The 18,097-nt window shown below is 51.7% G+C and overlaps 1 protein-coding gene across 1 annotated transcript in view; it reads left to right on the top strand.

Moving 5' to 3' along the window:
- The window catches only part of LOC103770766 (runt-related transcription factor 3-like), a gene marked incomplete at both ends in the record, with an annotated part of 22,988 nt that extends 5,180 nt beyond the window's left edge, over positions 1–17,808 (top strand). Inside the window, one exon of the mRNA XM_008938042.1 lies at positions 17,644–17,808. Coding sequence (XP_008936290.1) covers positions 17,644–17,808 — 165 coding nt within the window. The remainder of the gene's footprint in view (positions 1–17,643) is intronic.
- Between the last annotated feature and the right edge of the window lie 289 nt (positions 17,809–18,097).

Here is an 18,097-nt window from a genome sequence, read left to right as displayed (position 1 = left end):
GCTTCGCCGCTTTTATCTTCTCCCTGCGGCGTGATGTGCGTCCTGCCCGCTGCCGGCTCCCGTCTCACTCCCTGCCTCATTCTGGAGGGGTGGTTTTATCCCTCCAGTCCTCGTGGTGGCTGGGACGTGGGTGAAATGCTTTGGATTTTGACAGCAAAAATAAGACAGACTTAAACCTGGTGGTGGGCAAGGGGGTTACAGAGCCAGCGCTGCTGCGCCCGGCTCCGGGCCCGAGGGGCTGATTATTAGACTAAAAACGTTTGCAGGTTTCCTTCGTGCTGTGCTTGTATTTGCCTGTCTGTGAGCATGGGCCCAGGAGAGCCCGGCGAGCACCTTCCCCTTTTGGTTAGAGGTGGTTTCGCTTTCGGGGTGTCAAAGGCTCTGGCTGGCAGCGCCCGCGGCCGGGGGCTGCGCTGCCTGGGAAAACCAAAGAGACAATTCAACCACAGAAACGTCGCTCTGTTCTCATCGAGGAGGTGTCTGGGCACAGGACGGGGCCTCTTGGTTGAGGGTGGCTTATTTGCAGAGGCAGCTCCGAACAGACCTGGGTTGGTTCTTTGTGTAGGACCAGTTGGAGCTCACCTTGGCAGCTCCTGCCATCCGAGGAGTGCGGGGAAGGGCTCCGGTGCCGTCGGCTGGAGGGGTTTCCTTTTGCCAGGAGTATCATTTGCCCTGCGGGATCCTCTGTGTAGTGGGATCTCGTCCCCAGGGCCTCCATCTCCAGCTTTTTGCTCAGGCTTTGCTTTCTTGCCTGCTCAGCACCACCCCGGGGACTATAAAGCAGAGTTTGTTCCCCCTGTGTGTAAAGCTGTCGGTGCCCAAATTGAAGGGAAACAGTTTGATCCTTCTAAATATGCTTTAGAAAATATTTTCTGTTGATGCTGTCGTTGGGCCATCGGTGCCCCTTGATGTCAGGCCAGGTAGAGGCTGTTACCTTGGCGAGGGGGTTTTATTTGCATGAGAGTTGTTTGGATTTTCTTCCCCCTTGTTTTTTTATTTTGGAGTGCCAGTGGCTTTATGGGAGCCTGTCAAGCTGCCGGGCTGGATTTGCAAAGCCCAGGCGATACGACACTGTTGGTTTTTCTTTTAAGCCCCAAACACAAGGCAGGGCCCTGTTGTGGGGCTGAGGTGGTGAGTAAACGTGGGTCGTGGTGGGTGCTGCAGCGCCAGGAACGGGCTGAGCCCGGGGTTGGGACGGGAAGGCAGGTAGGGCTTGGGCTGGGAATTTCACAACTCTTCCAGGTCAGGAATAGAAACCAAGTCTCCTGACTCCTGGCTCAGCCTCTTATCTGCTGCATCAGATCCTTCTAATAATAATAATAATCAGGAATACATAAATAATAATACAAAGTGAGATAGGTGCTACTCTTAGCGTTGGGTTTGCTCTGACTTCACCCACAGCCAGCGCTCGCCAAACCCCCTCTGAACCACACCCGCTCCTCCTGCATTTCAACATCTCTGTCCATCACTCCCCAGCTTCAATTTAATTCTCCTGATATGGAGTGAAGGCTTTGGAGCCAGGCAGGGAGCTGGGGGGCTGAGCCGTGGGCGCTGTGTGGGTTGGGGCCCTGCCTTTGTTTGGCATAATTAGGTGAAAGGAGGATGGAGCTGCTCGCCCTGGCTCTGCCGTGGTGTGCCCGAGGGATGCCCTCCCCGGGACACCATCCCGAGCTGCAAGGTCAGCAGTTTCCTGCTTTTTTAATTTTTATTCTTTTTCTTCATTTGTGGACCTTTAAATGGCTGTGCTGGAGGTAAAGGCTGCCTAGGGAGGTCTGCGTGGTGTTTATTTGCTGTTTATGCCCTTGGCTTGTGTGGGCCCCAAAGGGCGATCTCACCTCCATCCCTGCACCCCTACAGCTCATAAATTGTTGGTTGAAGGAGTTTAGACCCAAGCTGTGGGGTTTTTTAATTTTTTTTTTTTTTTTTTCAGATGATCACAGATTTGTTGGCAGTAAGGTCATATTTTGACCCCAAGTTTGACCTGGGGCTTGTATCCATGCTTGAGGAAAATCCAGTGTCTTGCACTGGAAGAAAAGTGATGCAATAAACCACCCTCTTTTTCTTGCCACACTTCGAATTGCACTTTTGCACAAATGTGAAAATTTAAATAAAATTAATTGAATGATGCCCTTTGCCCCCTCCCTGCAGTCTTCTGCAGAAACCCTCGGTGTGGAAATACCGGCTGCAAAACGATCCAGGCTGGCTGGTGGAAACCCAGCGTGGTTTTCCTGGTTAACCTGCCACTGGGTGGCTCTGCGGCATTGCACCCCTCGGTGAGCCGGCAGAGCCCCGGCAACAACCAGCTCTGGCCAAACTCCATGCCTGGTGCTGCCCTTCCCTGCTTGGCTTGGGGAGGTGGGAGCTGCCCGCAGGATCTGCAGTTTTCACACGTGTAGGCAGATATTTTTCATATAGCTGTATATGTATGTGTATCTATAGGTACATTATATGTGGGTGCAAAAATAGATGAGGTTTTTCCCCCTCCCTGTTCTTGGCTGTGGTGTTGCAAACGAGCAGGACACGGTGTGTGCTGGTTCCTGGATGGGTGCTGGCCAGGGCTGCAGGCTGGATGTGGGCTTGGTGTGAGCGGGCAGCAAAGCACCCTTCATGTGGAAAGAATTGGCCATTTGTCTGGGCATCCTGGGAAAGCCCTGGGCATCGTCTTCTCAGATGCAGTGAAATTCCTCCAGCGAACGTTCTCGTGGGGTTTTTGGGGCCAGAAATGAGGCTGGGCTCCACGCCCCACCTCTGAGCATCCCATTCATCTTCCCCCCATGTCCCATCGCTTCATCTCAGCCCTTGAGCAAGCCTTTTAACTAAAGCTGAGCCCAGAAAAACTTCTGAGGACTTTGAAACCGAGTCGAGATGGGCAAGAGATGGTGGTGAAGCGGGTGACAGCCACAGCCCTTCACAGGGCTGGAGGAAGGAGCCTGGAGGTGGGGGGGACCAGGAGAACTGGTGTTGCAGACACCCAAGTGTGCTTGTTTGAAGGACCCACAGAGAAGTGAGGAGCAGCAGTGGGGCGTGTGTGGGGCTGGTGACAGTGGTGCCTTTGGCTGAGTCTCGGCTGCTCCACCTCAGTCCCTGAGCATCCCCCCTGAGCCCTCACGTAGGCTCCCTCCGAGTGTCTGGCTCACTCAGATTTTTCTTTTTCTTCTGCTCAGGCTCCTTCTGGGTTAGATCTGGAGAGAAAAAAGGACATTTTTTTTCAAGTTGACACCTTAGCTCTAAACAAGTGGCACGGCGGGTGCCAAGTGTTGACATACTCTGTACAAACAGGAAGTAATAAAATATTTGAACTTCCTGTGGAATTTCCTTGGTTTTTTTCCTCCCTTCTCTGCAGCTCTCTATTTAGCAAGAGCCTGACTCTGCCGAGCTGCAGCCCTGGTGCAAAGCCCTCTCTCATCCCCAGCTGCTTGCAAAATAATCCACGAGAGGGAAAACATGGAAAAATGAATAGCTGGGAGCTACGCAGGCTGTTTAGTCTGTTCCTGGGTAAATGGGAGCATCTCCAGGGCCTCCCCCAGCACACCCACCTGCTGGCTGCCTTCCCTTCCCACCACTCTCATCACCTCCTCTCTGCTGTCACTTCTGCTTTCCTCCAAGCTCCCGTTTGCAGCACCAGCCCCTTTCTGTCCATCTCCTGGGAACTCCTGTGCAAAGTTGGGGTTTTTTGTGTGGTGTGGGTTTTTTCCCCTTTAATGCAACCCCTCCCTTTTGGATTCATTTTTTTTCTTTCTGCCATTCAGTCTTCCTTAATCTTTCTTCCCACCTTCTTAAATCTCCTTTGCCCCTAATGCCTTGTTTCTGACTTCCACCCCATCCCTGCTGTCCTGGTCACTGTGTTGAGGAGGAAAGGGAGACCACGAAGACTTAATCACCCAACACAACCCTTGTGGGGATGCACATCTAGACCCAGCCATGCTGACCTGGGGTAAAATCCATTCCTCTGGCTGCAAGTGAGCACAGAGCCTGGGGAACCAGCACTGGGGAGGTGGGACTGGGTGCAGGGCAGCTCTGCTGGGACCTGCAGAGCCCTCTCCAGTTGCCTAGCGAGGGCTTTGACTGCTTTGAGTGTAAAATTGCTTTCTGAAGTTTAATGCTGAGGAAGTTTGGGTGAACAGAGCTGGTTTTCTTCTCTCTCAGCAAAGAAGGTGAGTTAGAGGAGGGAGTGGGATGCTGGAGTGGGGCACTGGGGCTGCAGCCCTTGCCCTGCAGCATGGACCTCCCCGCTCTTACATTGCAGTTTAATTTTCTCCTGTCCTGGGCTGAATGATGAAAGGGAGGGTGAGGATGAGGAAGGGTTGTAGCTTGGGTTCCCATGCCTGAAGAGCCGAGAGGCAGTGGGGTCCCTGAGTCCCCCCTTGTTGCCCACTTGCCCACAGCAGTGCTGTGAATGCCTGGGGAGGTGCTGGTGATGTCTGTTGGTGTTGGTGTCTCCTGCCCTGCTCCTTTTGGGTCTATGCATCAAATTTGGTGCTTTTGGTTGTGTCCCTCCTTGGCGTGACCGCAGTGAATGTCAGGAGTGTGTCCCCATCCTGCAGCATCTGCTGGGCTTGGGCCAGGAGGAGGAAGAGGAGGCTTGTAGCTGGGCTCCCTCCAGCCAGGCAAGAGCATTTCATATCCCCCTCCCACCACACTCTGCCTGCTCCCATCGTGTTGTTCCTGGAGGGTTTTTCTGGCAGAGCCTCAATCAGCATAGGCACAAATCCTCTCCGTGGCCACTTTTCCCTCCCCAAATTCTCCTTTCCCCATATCCCCACAGAGAGAGCAATGGGCCGATGCTGGGAGTGGGGACAGCCCAGGAACCTGCCCCCCCTTTGCAGGGCGTGTAGCTGGCGGGTGGAAAGGCTTCTCACCTCCCACGGCTCTGAGTTGTTTCCAAGAACTGCTGCTTTCTGCTTTCATGTTTTCGAGAGCCTCAGCTGGGTGAGGGTTTCCCTCCCTGCCTGCCCCTCGCACGCGACGTCAGCCCCAGCCACAGCCCAGCCCCCTGCTCTGGGGGGGGAAACGAAGAGTTTGGGATCTGCAGAGGGTGGAAACCCCCTTGTCCCTGCCTGGGCGAGGTGTTGGTGGCATCTGTGTGCTGTTGGTTGGTGGGTGTGAGGCTGGGGCTTGGGTGCTGGCTGTCCTTAATCCTCCTGGGTACTGGGGGCTCTTGGCATCAAGTTTGGGGTAAAAAAGCAAAACAAAACAAAAAAAAAAAAGGGAGAAAGGTTGACTTAAAGGGGAAATATTGCCTGTAAATCCAGTCTGAAGAAGGCTTTGCCACGGTTAATACTGGGGTGCTGGGGTGGCTGTGGCCCCAGCCCTGCTGTTTCTTCCAGCAGTGCTCACACTGCCCTGGCAGCAGCTGGGGAGGAGGAAGGGTTGTATCAGCACTTACTGGGGATGACACATCCCTCCCTGTGGCTTCTCTATCCATCTGGAAGGTGTGCTGATAAAAGCAGTGCCCCAAACCACCCCATCCTGCCTCGGACCTGCCAGCCCAGACACACCTCAGCACCTCAGCCCACACCCCGTATCTCGGCACCTCCATCTGGGTTCTCATCCCACGCCCAGCGCCTCGCCGGCCCCAGCGCCCCGAACCCTGGCACGTCTGCAAACCACCCTGCAAAGAGCCTTTCTTACTTTTAAAACTTATTTAAGATGCATCTGAATCAATTTTTCTTGAGTTCAGAGGCGTCTATGCTGCAGGTTTGTGTTTTGGTTTTTTATTTTCCCTTTTATTCCTAGTGAATGCTCCAGTTTAAAGCCAGAAAGCAAAAGGATGCATGGGAGCAGGCTAGGAAGGCAAGCAATCCCCTGGCCACCTTCCTTGTCCCTTGTAGCTGCAGATAAATCTGAGATTTATGACTAGGAATAGCAAAATTTAAGCCCATCTTACTCAGGAAAGGGAAAAATGGTGCAATATTCCACCTTCTTAATCACAGTAAGTTCTGCTTAGACTTTAGTATGATGCTAACTACTAGGAACCTATTTGCATCCCTTACAAGATGGTGCTGTCCTAATTTGAGCCTCCCATCCTGTCTCATTTCACCGTTTTTGGGGGTTTCAGTGGTGGGGGTTTCCCCATGACATGGCCTTCCAGGCTGCTTTTTGGTGTTTTCCTGGGGTACAGGAGCCCTGTGCAAACTTGATTCCTTTAGCAGTATCATATTTTCATGTCTTAATGGCTTCAATGCCATCAAAAGTACAAAATGCTGTGTTTAATATATTGCAGAGCTGGTTATTTCCTTGCAGACTTCTGGGGTTTAATGTCTTTGAAAGCACCGTCTGTTTATGGAGAGGTTTCTGATTCCTTGGTAATTGCTTGTTATAAAGAGCATCTCTTTAGGGCTTCCCCCATTTACACTGTTTGGGGGAAAAAAAGAGAGAAAGATGAAGCAGAAATATTCCCATTAACTTCAAGAACAGTCACTTGATCCATTAACTCACCCATCCCATCCCAGCTCTGCCAGACACTGTTTTGTGGAAGGGAAACTGCTGGCAGAGCTGCTCTTGGGGTGCAGAGCCAATGCTGGGGACCCCAAGGCAAAGCTGCTGATTGCTCCCCAGCCCGGGGGGGGGTTTTGGTCTCGGGATGCTGTCGCATGGAGCTGTGCTGCAGGGGAATTGGTGTCAGTCCCCACTGTGCTTCCTCCAGCTGGGGGAAAAATGTTTGTCTCGTGGTTTTGTTACGATTCGAAGCAGCTTGGGGAGGGGATGGAGAGCTGGAGGAGCTCTGTGTGAGTTGGGTGTGCTGTGGGGAGGCTCAGGGAGATAAATTGGGGCACTCCAAGGTGCCAGCTCCATGAATCTGGGTGGTGGAATAAAATCTGTAGCTCTCCAATTCTTGGGATATGGGGGAATCGGGATCTAGTGGTGGCAGACACGGGTGCAGGTCAGTGAGGGCCAGCCTGAGAGGGCTGAGGATGAAGAAGAGGGAGTGGGGCAGTTGGAGAGGAGTCCAGGATGGGAGGCAAAGAGGAGCAAGGGCAAAATGATCCTTTGTTGCCACATTCCTACAGGCGATTTTGAGACCCTGTGATCCACAGCACGCCAGGAGTGGTGACACCCCGTGTTTGCTGCGCCTTTCACCCTCAGAGATCTGATAGGGCTTTGGCAAGTGCTTGGAGAAGAGATAATAAATTATTAGAGGGTCTTGAGCTTCTCAGAAGCTCCAGTGGAGACCCAGGATGGGGGCTGTGTCGTGCCAGTATTGTACCATTTCAGATCTTTATCTTGGCACAAAGATGCACGTCCCTCGGGGGGATGCGTAAAACTTGAACTTGAGAGGTTGCTGTAATTAAAAGCAGGCTCAGTGCTGAAGTGCTCCCGTGGGGTGATAGTTTTGGGTATTATTAGGGTCTTTTGTTTTATTCCCTTGCTTGTCCTTAGCTAGATATAAATACACAGACATTTCCCAATTTGAGTTTGTCCGGGAATTAGGGAGAGTTAAAAAAAAAAAAAGAAGAAATGGTGCAGGAAAAGGAAAAATAAGAAGGAAAAAAAAGACAACGAAATCAATCAAACCAACATGATCTTTTAAATAAATAAATGACCTTACCACTTCCTCAACAGTTATTTGTTGATGTAAAATTGCTATAATTTGCTCTGATATAAAACGCCATCATTAAAATATGCTGATTTTCCCATTCTTGAGCCCTGTCCCCTTCTCTGGGGAGGAAGAGGAGGAAATCCTGAGTGACACTTTCTCACTTCCCTATTAACTCTCTGCTCTGGATGCTCTGCAGCCATTTGAGATGATTGTTGAGAGAATTTCTGCGGGCTCTGTACGACTGCCCAGGAACTTTGGCACAGCTCTTGCTGGTGGGGGACTCACCACGGTGCTTTCCACGGTGGCCCTTGGGCACAGGGGGGATGATGTTGCTGGAGGACATCAGGGTGATCCTGGCTGTGCTCCAGCCTCTTGTTTGGCCAGTTGGAGCCTGTGCAGAGCTCGTGGGTCTCTGCTTCTCCCTGTGTTGATCCAGCCTCATGGAAGGCCCTACTTGGAGCAAGAGGGCTTTGGATGGGGTGTGGGCTTTTTGAGGTGTCCTGAAACAAGGCAGGCATGGGAAATTCTCAGTGAGAATGCAAAGTACTTTAATATTTTAGTTTTATTGGTGTTTTCTCTGCTGTCCCTCCAGCTGCAGCTGGCATTGTTGGTGCCTGGGATGAGGCACTTGCATGGATGGTTCCCAGGAACTCCTGGCCACCCTGTGTCTCCTGCACAGAGACCATCCAGCTCCATCCCACCCTTCCCTGTCCTGTTTGCTCTCCGGATGGAGACAAATGAAAAGCAAACCCTGGCTGGGGTGAGGGGCTGGGGGGATCTATCTGTGCCATTGCCATGCATCCCACCAGGCAGCTCAAGAGGGGCAGAACACGCCGCCTGCTCTCACCCTCCTCCTGCCAGATCCTTCACAAACCTCCCTCACACCCCCTTCACTTGGGATTTTGCAGCCAGGGGCCAGGCAGGAGGCAAGAGAAGAGGTTGACCCCACGTCTCTCTGAGCAGGGAGGAGGTCGGCGGGCGGTGGGACAGGAGCTGGCCCCAGGGTGGGGAGGGGTGAGGAGACACCAGCACGGGGCTCCCGGGTTCTGCAGCAGCCCTTGCAGATCGGTGCTTGCTGGGAAGGAGAGTTCCTCTGTTTGTGTTCTCATCCCTAATGTGTTTTGATCCCAGCGGGAAAATTTGCACCCTTTGGTATCTGCCGAGACCGTCCAGGGCATTGTTTTCTGCAGAGGCAGCTAGGGCTGCTGTTGATACATGCATGGCAAGCAATTATGTTAAATACCTCCTCCTCTAATTTCTTATAGGCACCACTATCCAGTTAACCCCTTCGGGGTCAATCCTGCAAAGAGAAGGCGATGGGGAGTCAGAGGTGGATAAAAATCCCTTGGAGAGAAAAGCAGCCTGGTACTGGCATTCAGTGGGCTGGGATGTGCAAGACCCCCAGTGTTATGTGGGACCCACTTGCCCCTTGGCAGGGCATGGGGATGTCCTGGGGGGCACCTGGGTGCTGGGGGCTCGTAGATTGTTGCCTGGAGAGAGCAGAGCAGGGACAAAGGTTGCCTTGGTGGGCTTGCATGGCCTGGACCTTTGGTGCTACAGGTTGAGGTATCATCCTGGCCTCTAAAGAAGTATTAATGGAGCAACTGAATTATATGGGCTCCAATAAATTCATCCCTCTGATTATTTTGTTTGCTGCATATAGTAAATTTCACCTTTCCTTTTATAATCACTTGGCACATAGCAACTTCAAAATCATTTCACTTAAAAATGAGCAGTATGTTCTAAGCGAAGCTGTATTGGGAGTCAGAACAGGGAAATTGTTTGCTTGCATTGTACAAAGCAATCTTTGTTGAAATTGGTTGCAACACCTCCTGCTTTTGAAAGCTTTGGGAAAACCCCAGGGCACGATTCTCAGCTGAGCTGGAAGAGGCATTCCTGCTCTGGCTTTGAAAATAAATGGGGATTGGCGAAACGGGCATCGATAGCGTGTTTGGAAGAGATTAAACGGGAGCAACAGGATCCTCGGGTGGATGGGGAGTGTTTGGAGAATTCAATTTCCTTGAAGGCTTCTTCCAGAAGGATGTCGGCAGGGTTTTGATGCCAGAGTGAGTTGTGCCAGGTGCTGTACAAACAAAGAGCAGAAGAAATTCCTGCGGGGTCCGGCAGCGCAGCCCAAGGGGAGCTGTGCAAAGGGGGCTGGGTCAGGCTGTTGGTGATGGGACAGGGTGACACTGGAAAGGGGTATTTGTGAGCACTGCACAAAGGCTGACAGTCCTCCTTCGCAGGGTGATTTGCCCCGTGCCTCAGTTTACCCATTTGTGAAGCAGATCCAATAAGCTGGTGGGCAGCAGGCGATGCGGGAGCGTTGTGGGTCTGGGGAGCTGTCAGCAGTGAGGATTTATCGTGCTGGAGCTGGGACTAAATGTTGCAGGGTTATTAATGCAACGTGGTCCAGCTTCCCTCAGGCAGGGTTTGTGAGCTCAGGAGGACAGTGCGAAGGGTCACGGAATGGAAAAGAGAGAGAGAGGGGAAAAAAAAGTCAATACTAAAAGGCAAGTTTCACTTCAGGGAAGACAACAGCTAAAGGACGAGTACTATCAAACAAAACCACAAGATCACATCAGATGTCAGGGAAGGACATGTCTCGTTTCTCCCTCTCTAAAGGGTTTATCAGCACAACCAATCACTTTAATGATGTGGCAGAGGGAGGAAGAGGATTTGACTCAGAGTGAGATGAAATTTAGTTCCTAAGACCCTTCTCTTCCGCTGCCGGAGACCAGTCACCTGTTCTGCAGTCAGCCAGAGATAAATCATATCCTGCAGCGGAAGGTGCTGAGACATGATTTTGCTTTATTTTATCTTACTCTTTCCAGTGAATCTACGCACTGTAGTGGCGGGGGGGGGAGGAAGAAGAGGGACTCAGCAAGCAGAGAGCATCCCTGGTACCCATCTCAGCCTCTGAGATCTCACACCACGGGTGACGGCAGTGGGAAGGTGCTGAGCAGCTGAGCCCCATGCTGCTGTGCCTCCCTCCACGGAGGTTCCCAGTGGAGCACATCCCAAAACCAGGTTTGGGAGCAGCCAGCAGCTCGGCAGCCCTGTGCTGCCTGCAGCCACAGGGCCCAGCACAGTCCCCTTGCCTGGGGGTGGCCCATGGACAGCTCTGCTTTTTTGGGCTCTGGAGGAGCAGCGTTGCAGAGGGTGCTGTGCAGGTAGTGTTACTGTGGGGCTCTTGTGTGTGCTGGCAGAGCTCAGCAGGAGCTGTAATTATCCAACATACCAGCCAGTCTCTGGAGATGGAGCTTGGAGCTCAATCCTGGGATCAGGGGATATTAGTATTCAAATGTCAGGGCTCAGCTCCAGCCCTGTCCTAGGGCAAAGGGGAAACCCAGCTCGGTATCCTCAAACCTTGGGAAAGTTCGGGTCTGATCGGGGACGTGCTGTGTTACTGAGAGCACAGGACCAGCTGGCACGATGCTGCTCTGTCCACCCGGGTGCTGAGCAGCCACCCAGCCTCAGACACCTCATCTCCATTACCTGTACCACGGCACATTCCTTGCACAGGTCTGAACCTGGCCGATGGTCCTTCCCCAGTCTGGCCGGAGTATCCTTAACCACTGTCACTCAAAGGAATTTGATGTGTTTGCCCTAATGGAACAGGTTATGAACTGGGAAAAACCAGCTATACTGGTACCAGGCAGGCCCCATTTCAATTTGTTAGATAGCAGGCATTAACTCCCTGTAAATTGGCATCAGTCCACTGATCTACGTAGTGACAGCTAATATCTGCCGTTGAAAATCTGATCTCAGACGTGGCTGAGGCAATAGCAGCTGGATGTACTTGAGATCTGTCTGCTTCCTCCCAAGCACCCAGCTTTGAAACCTTTGCATCAGGAGTTTTGCTTAATTCCGTGAGAACTGGATCGCAGCCCATAAATGAATTTTTGCCTTCCTGGAAATGGGAGCAACTGCAGAGCAGCCAGGGAGGCTGGTGGGGTTTGTACCCTGCTCTGAAAGCTGCTGTATCTCCCACAGATGGGCACAGATCAGCTGGCCTGTGACACCCAGGGCCAGGCTGTCAGCTCTGCAAATCAGAAGTTTTAAAACCCACCTAATTCTCTTTGCAGTCTCAGAGTCAGATTTTTCAGAGGTCTTTAAGGATGGAAAGATGTAGGAAAGCACTCGTGAGGGTTTTCAGCAAGGTGTGAGTGGGCTAAATGCTGAAACCTGATGAATTTTATCCAGTTTATTGTTGAGAATGGCTCCAGCTTTCCCTGTGCTGTAAAGTGCTTTGAATATCTTTGCAAATCCCAAAAGACTCAGTCTCCCTGCTGAAATCCTGGCAATGGGGAGCCCGTGTCTTCAGGGATTTGTGCTGAAGCTGCGTGGAAATTTGGGTGTGATGTTCCTTTCGATTTGAACACGGGCCACGGCTCACTCATCTCAGGAGCTTTTGGAAACATCACCCTAGATTTCTGTTTAAATATCTGAATTAATGCCCTGCTTTGTTTTCCTTCCGGCAGGTTTAGTTTTGGGGTCTCCCAGTGTAATAAAAGGCCACCGTAGGATTTATCAGGAGCTGCCCTGCTTGCAAGGCCCCCCACGGCAGGGTGGGCAGGGAGAGGGGCAGAGTCAAGGGGCTCACCCATCAGTGAGAGGAGATGAGGGGCTTGCAAAGGCAGCTAATCAATACCAGCCTGCCTAGAATGAACATCTCTCCCGCTGCTGGAGCTTCAGACAGTAAAAAAAACTACTGTAAATGCAACATATCTCTGTGCTTCCTGCCAGCTGGCCGGGAGCCAGCCTATTTCCTTCAAAAAGAGGGATATTTATTTTCATCCTTTTAGAGGCAGCCAATTCATCTCGGACCACCACCAGCTAAAAAAGCTTTCTAAATTAGCAGCCTCCTTTTTTTTTGTTTTTTTTTTAATTCTCTCCCCCACCCCCTGAAACATTATTTTCCTCTCGTTGTTGGGGTTGGTGGAAATCCTCTGCCAGGCCATGGAGCCGAGGCGCATTGCGACACGCTCCCCTCCTCTGGAGCTGGAGGGAGACAGTAGCAGCAGTGTCTCACCAAAGCCAGAGGAAACCAAAGCAAAGCCTCGCCGTGACTGATTCCCCTTCCAAATGGCGTAAGCAGGGCCAACTTCAAACATGTGAATAATGAGTTATCTGTGCTTGACTTTGTTCGGCAGCAGAAGAGACAGTTCCCTCTAACGTTTTCCTCCTGCTCCCTCCTGTGAACTTCTGGGCTTCGACTTTTGGAAGTGGGATGAAGTAGAGTTGGCACTTGCTGGCTGCTGCTCACCGGAGCTTGGGGATCTCCATCATCCTCCGTGGAGATGTCATCTCTGAGACTCTTCCAGCTGCCAGCACTGTGGGCAGCCTGGTTCCTGTCTCCACGCTGTCCTCCCCTCCCTCTTTTGCTGGCCACGGGGCTCCACCAAATTCTTCTTGGCTGGGAATTTCCCATGGTGAGTCTCAAGCCAGAGGTGGGTTTCCAAGGGAAACCTGAGAGGTGTTAGAGGTGTGCAAAGATGAAACCACCCCAACATCTGCTGTAAGGGACAGACCTGCTGTTCCCATAACACGGGAGTCTCACATGTGGCTTATTTCTGGAGCACATGCTGGGACTTGATAGTCTAGTCGAGACTCAGACTGGGAAAAAACTCAACCCTCTGTAGAGGATTGGCGTGTCTCTCTGAAGTACCTATTTTGAGGGCTACAAGAGGGATTTGAAAGGTGGTTTGTGCATTGTGACGGAGTTTTATCCACTGCTGATTGCTTTCTTGTGGTCCATTCTCATGGACATGTAGAGACTAAGACACTGGGTTGTGTGTGACCTGGCTGCACGAGCTGCTCCTCTTGAGCTCCTTCTTGGCTAAGCCGTGAAGTTTGGTTGCTAATATTTGAGCAGAGCCTTGGGTGGAGGATGGTGGGAACTTGCCAGTGGGATGCTTGAAGCCTTGGTGGATGATTTGAGGCCTCTGTGGCCACCGATGGCTCTGCTCAAGCTGCTGCCCCAGCCCCACACTACCATCTCCTGGTTCTCATCTCCTCCTCGGTGGGGCTAAGGAAATGATCTGCAAACGTGTGTGTTAATGAACATCCCCCCCGAGCTCAAACACTCAGCGTTTCCTTCCCTCCAGCTTGCTGCCAGCACTTCGCAGCAAGACGCCTGGGGAGGGCCAAGCCACTTCCCACCATCTGCTCTCCCATCCTGTGGTAGCACAGGGGGACGGGGGCGAACGTGACACCCAAATCCAAACCCGCTGGGGCTGGGGAATCAGCCCGTGAAGCTCCTTGTCTCTCCTGGTTGTAACCCCATCTGCATCAAACACAGATGAATTGGGGGACCCACAGAAACCCCAGAGAATGTTTTTTTCAAATCGAATCTACCAGCTCTGAGATTTTGGTGTCACTCAAGCTACGGAGTTCCCAGAGCCCCTTTCTACCTTTGAATAACTTTATACTCTGCATCTCAGCAATCTGGGGCAATAAGCTGCTTTTGGTGATCTCTGTGGAGAGCCTCCCACTGCCTGGAAACCTCAGCCGGGTCCCAGCTTCGGAAGCCACCTCATGTTGCATGCTCCTAGAAGGAAGAGCAGGATCTGTTTGGTCTTTGAAATGTTTTAATGCAGAAAGCATGTCTCTAAATCATAGCTTTGAGGGCTTGAGCTCCAGTGCGGCACACACTGTTTCGCTGTCTGCATTCCAAGGAAACACCCAAAACTTCCAGTATGCTTCTTATTACTGGCCTAAAGTGTCAAATTCACATCAGCTCTTCCAGCTGGGAAGTGTTCAATGGGATCGTTTGTTTGATGTGCTGATACAGATCTTGTTATTACATCAGGATCGTAGGTGATCTGTCAATGTTTACCTCGTGTCATGTTCAATATTGGAGTTAACTGAATCAGAAACCCAATCCAGCGTTAAAACCCTTGCACTGTTGGCAAGAAATGCCTAAGGTCAGTAGCTGCCATCATTTTATAATACTAAGGGCTGTCGTTTCCATAAATATTGACCTGCAAGCCAGCACCAGCACAGCTGGAACCACAGCGCAAAAAAAATCTCCCACCCAACAGCAGGTTTTGTGCCCCAAAATTCACAGGTCGGGGCGATTATGATTTCTCAGACAGATTTCTTGGGATGAGGTCTGAAGCTGTTTGAAGTCGATTGAAAACCCGCCCGCTGGCTTCGGGAGGCTTTGAGTCAGTCCTTGGGTTGAGCTAGAAACCACCTTCCTCTTCTCTAAGGTATGAGCTATTGTTCGCTTGATGGCATCGGTTTCCTCTCCGTGACAGCTGTGGGTAGATGGGGAAGGGCTTTTAATGAAGCCAACCGCTGCAGAAATTAAAAAGTTCAGGTTGTTCTGATGAAAGAAACCCATTAATAGCAATTCTCTCTTGCGTGACAAAGTCTGACGTCCCTCGCTCGAAGTGACAAGCGGCAGGAAGTCCTGGGGAGACAGCTCGTACCAAAGAGGGTTGGCAGTCCAAACTGGTGGTTTTTTAACTCGTTCCCTGCCTTGCTTCGTATATTTTAGTGGTGCCAGGTCCCACCCGTGGAGATGGGGTGGGATATAAACCAGAGAGGGTGTAGGAAGGGTTCTGATCCTACCACAGCTCCTCTGGGATCCCACTCCTAACTTGACTTCTATTTGCATCAAGCATTCTACTTTCTTTTTATCAGGATAGTTTCAGGGTTTGGGGGTTTTGCTGGTAATTGTTGCTCTCCCCACAAACCAGACAGTTTTAGAGGCTGTGAATACAACACTGCTATTTACTGGAGGCTTAAAAACCCTGCTGAGCTGTGCCTGGGCTCAGACAGCACGGGGACCGGGGCAACCACAGCGCTGTGTGATGCAGCCACATGAAGCCCTGGGTTCAGTCGTACGGCTGAGCAATCTTTAAAAAACACTATCAGCATAGAGATCACTTGATTTATTTTTCAGGATTTTCTCCATCACATGCCAGATACTACCGCAGGATAGGATTTCAGCTGAGCTAGAGGCAGAGAGTTGAATTTTCATTGGATTTCTGTGGGACGTGGTCTTTGAAGTCCTTTTGGCTTCTCTGCTAATCTCTGCCTGAGAAAAGGAGTTAAAGGAAAAACGTAAAGCTGTTTTTTCAGATGTATAGTGAAACAATAAAATGTGGACCAAAACAAGACACCTCACTGCACATGCTTTGCCCCCTGGGGAAAGCACAAATGCTGTGTGACAGATGCCACTCACATCTCAGAAAATGAAGAGGTGCCCAAGGTCTAGGGATGCACAGAGATTAGGAGAGATTGTTTATGGTGACAATTCGAGGTGTCCTTGGTTTACTTCACACATCTTCAAAATATAGTTGGGTTTTGCTTTCTGCCTGGAGTTTGTCTTTGCCAGGTTTTGCTCTCCAAGGTCAGAGTGGTTTCATTCAGTTTGGACTTTACACACCAGAGAGCCTAGGGATTATAGATTTTTGGAGGGATGGTTGGGCTCACCTGGAGGTGGAGCTCCCAAGGAAGGATCAAGACCCCCAGAAACTGTGTTTGGGGTTGGGATGCCTACAGAGAGATGCTGTGGCAGCGAGCTCAGCTGGAACTGTGAGATCTCCTCCAGAGCTGATGCTCTCCCCTCCTGTCCAAGCCGTTGGGCATGTCCACAGACAGCCTGGCAAGTGCAGCCTGGGCACCGTGAGCCAAGCAAATGTGAGATCAGAAGATACCAGGCATCAGATTTAAAGAGGGGGAAGTCTGGGGACTTTCTGTGACTTTGCTATAAATTAACACCAAGCTCACGCCACGCAGATGCAAGGGGGGAGGCAAGGGGGGTGTGAGCAAGAGGTGGCTGTGTTTTTCACCTTTTCAGTATGTCGCTTTTCTTCTTAAAAGCCACTGAGAACTGAGCTTGACTTGGTGGATGTTGGGCTGTAGGGCTCGATCTGATAAGGCGCAGCTCTCAGAAGAGCTGCAGAAGGGTTTCTTCCCAGCTCCTCTCCCGCCTCCCCGGCGTGCCTGCACACCTCCAGTGCCCCGAGCTCTGCTCTCGATTCCGCCGGGATAAGGATTCCGCCGGGATAATGCGTTTGCCACCTTGGGAAGGTCCTTTCATGGCAGGTGCAAAGAGCTGGGGGTGTTGCACGGCCGTCTGGCTGCGGCAGGCAGAGAGCAAGGAGAATCCAAGGTCTGATCCCGGCACTGATGTAAAACTGAAGTAGCTCCGGCTTGTCTGGAGCCCCTCCAGCTTTGTGCGGGTGTAACTGAGACTGGAATCTGGCCCAGAGAGAGTGAAGCCGTTTGGCGATGATTAATATAGTAAAATGTGAAAGTTATGTATCAAGTGTATTTCATGCGCCTCTCGCCTCGGGACAATTAGCATAAATTTAATAATTATTGCCCTGTGCCAGCAGCTGCTACCTAAGGAGCTGGGAGAGCTTTACAAACGCTCATTAGTTGCTGCCCTGCCTGGGGGAGGTTGGTGAATATTCTCCCCGTGTTACGGGTAGGAAAAGAGGAACAGAAAGAAGCAGTGAGGTGGCCGAGGTGTGGTACCAAGGGCAGGCTGCTCCCATCCCTCCTCCTGAGCCTTCTCCAGCCCTGCTTGGCTCTGACCCCGTTGGGTGGGCACAGCTGGGAAGGGGGCTGGAGGAAGACAAGAGATTGTTCTCTATGTGCTGAGCAAGTGCTGGAGAAAATACATAAAAATCAACATTTCCTTTGCTGGTTCCCCAGTCACCACCCTGCCAGGGCACGGGGTTTCTCCTGCCTTGCATGTGTCTCCCCTCTTTGTTTGGAGCAAGTGAGGGCTGGTGTAGGCTGGTTGCTGGGGCATGGCACAGGGCACCCTTACCCTTGTGCCTGCATCCTGCTCCTTGATCAGACAGTGACTTGCTGGACAATCTGGGACCTCTCACCTGGGTCAGTCTGTGTCCCTTCCTTAATGGGCTTCATTGCTTTGAACCTCAAGGTCTTGCCGTGTGTGTGTGTGCTATGCAAAGCCTCCCAGGGAGCTGATCTTTGCTGGGGCCACCACGCGTTACCCTGGTGCAAACAACAGCAAACCACCGAGATGGGGGCTGCGCTGGCTTTGTGTGTAACCAGGGTGCTCGAGCCAAAGGGTAACTGATTAGATATCAGACTCTCTTATCATGTTCCAGGGCACAGACAAAAGCTAGAAGACCAAGCCAAACCCTTCACCGACCGCTACGGGGAGCTGGAACGGCTGCGCCAGTCCATGAGAGTCACCCCAACAACACCCAATCCCCGCGGATCCCTCAGCACCCCAAGCCACTTTGGGTCCCAGGCTCAAACTCCAATACAAGGTAACTGGCTGGGTGTCCCAGCCTGGCACTGCACCCTGAACCCTCATGCTCCCGACAAGGCCAGGCAGGGAGCTGAGTTGTCCTGGCTGAGCAACCTTACCCCTGGATGGTGTTTTAGGGCTGGAGTCCAGCTCCCACCTGGGAAAGGAGCCCTGCCTGGGAAGACAAGCCAGAGAGGGGTTGGGTTTCTTGACCCTGGAAGCCTTTTTTCCCCCATTAAATCAGCAGATGGCTGCTGAATCATAAACCCAGGCGACTCCACTCTGTGCACCATTAGATACAGGGTCTT

Source organism: Merops nubicus, unplaced genomic scaffold, assembly GCF_000691845.1.
Source record: "Merops nubicus isolate BGI_N331 unplaced genomic scaffold, ASM69184v1 scaffold35413, whole genome shotgun sequence".
Lineage (NCBI taxonomy): Eukaryota > Metazoa > Chordata > Aves > Coraciiformes > Meropidae > Merops > Merops nubicus.
The sequence above is the reverse complement of the archived record's forward strand: the minus strand, read 5'-3'. Positions and strand labels throughout refer to the sequence as shown.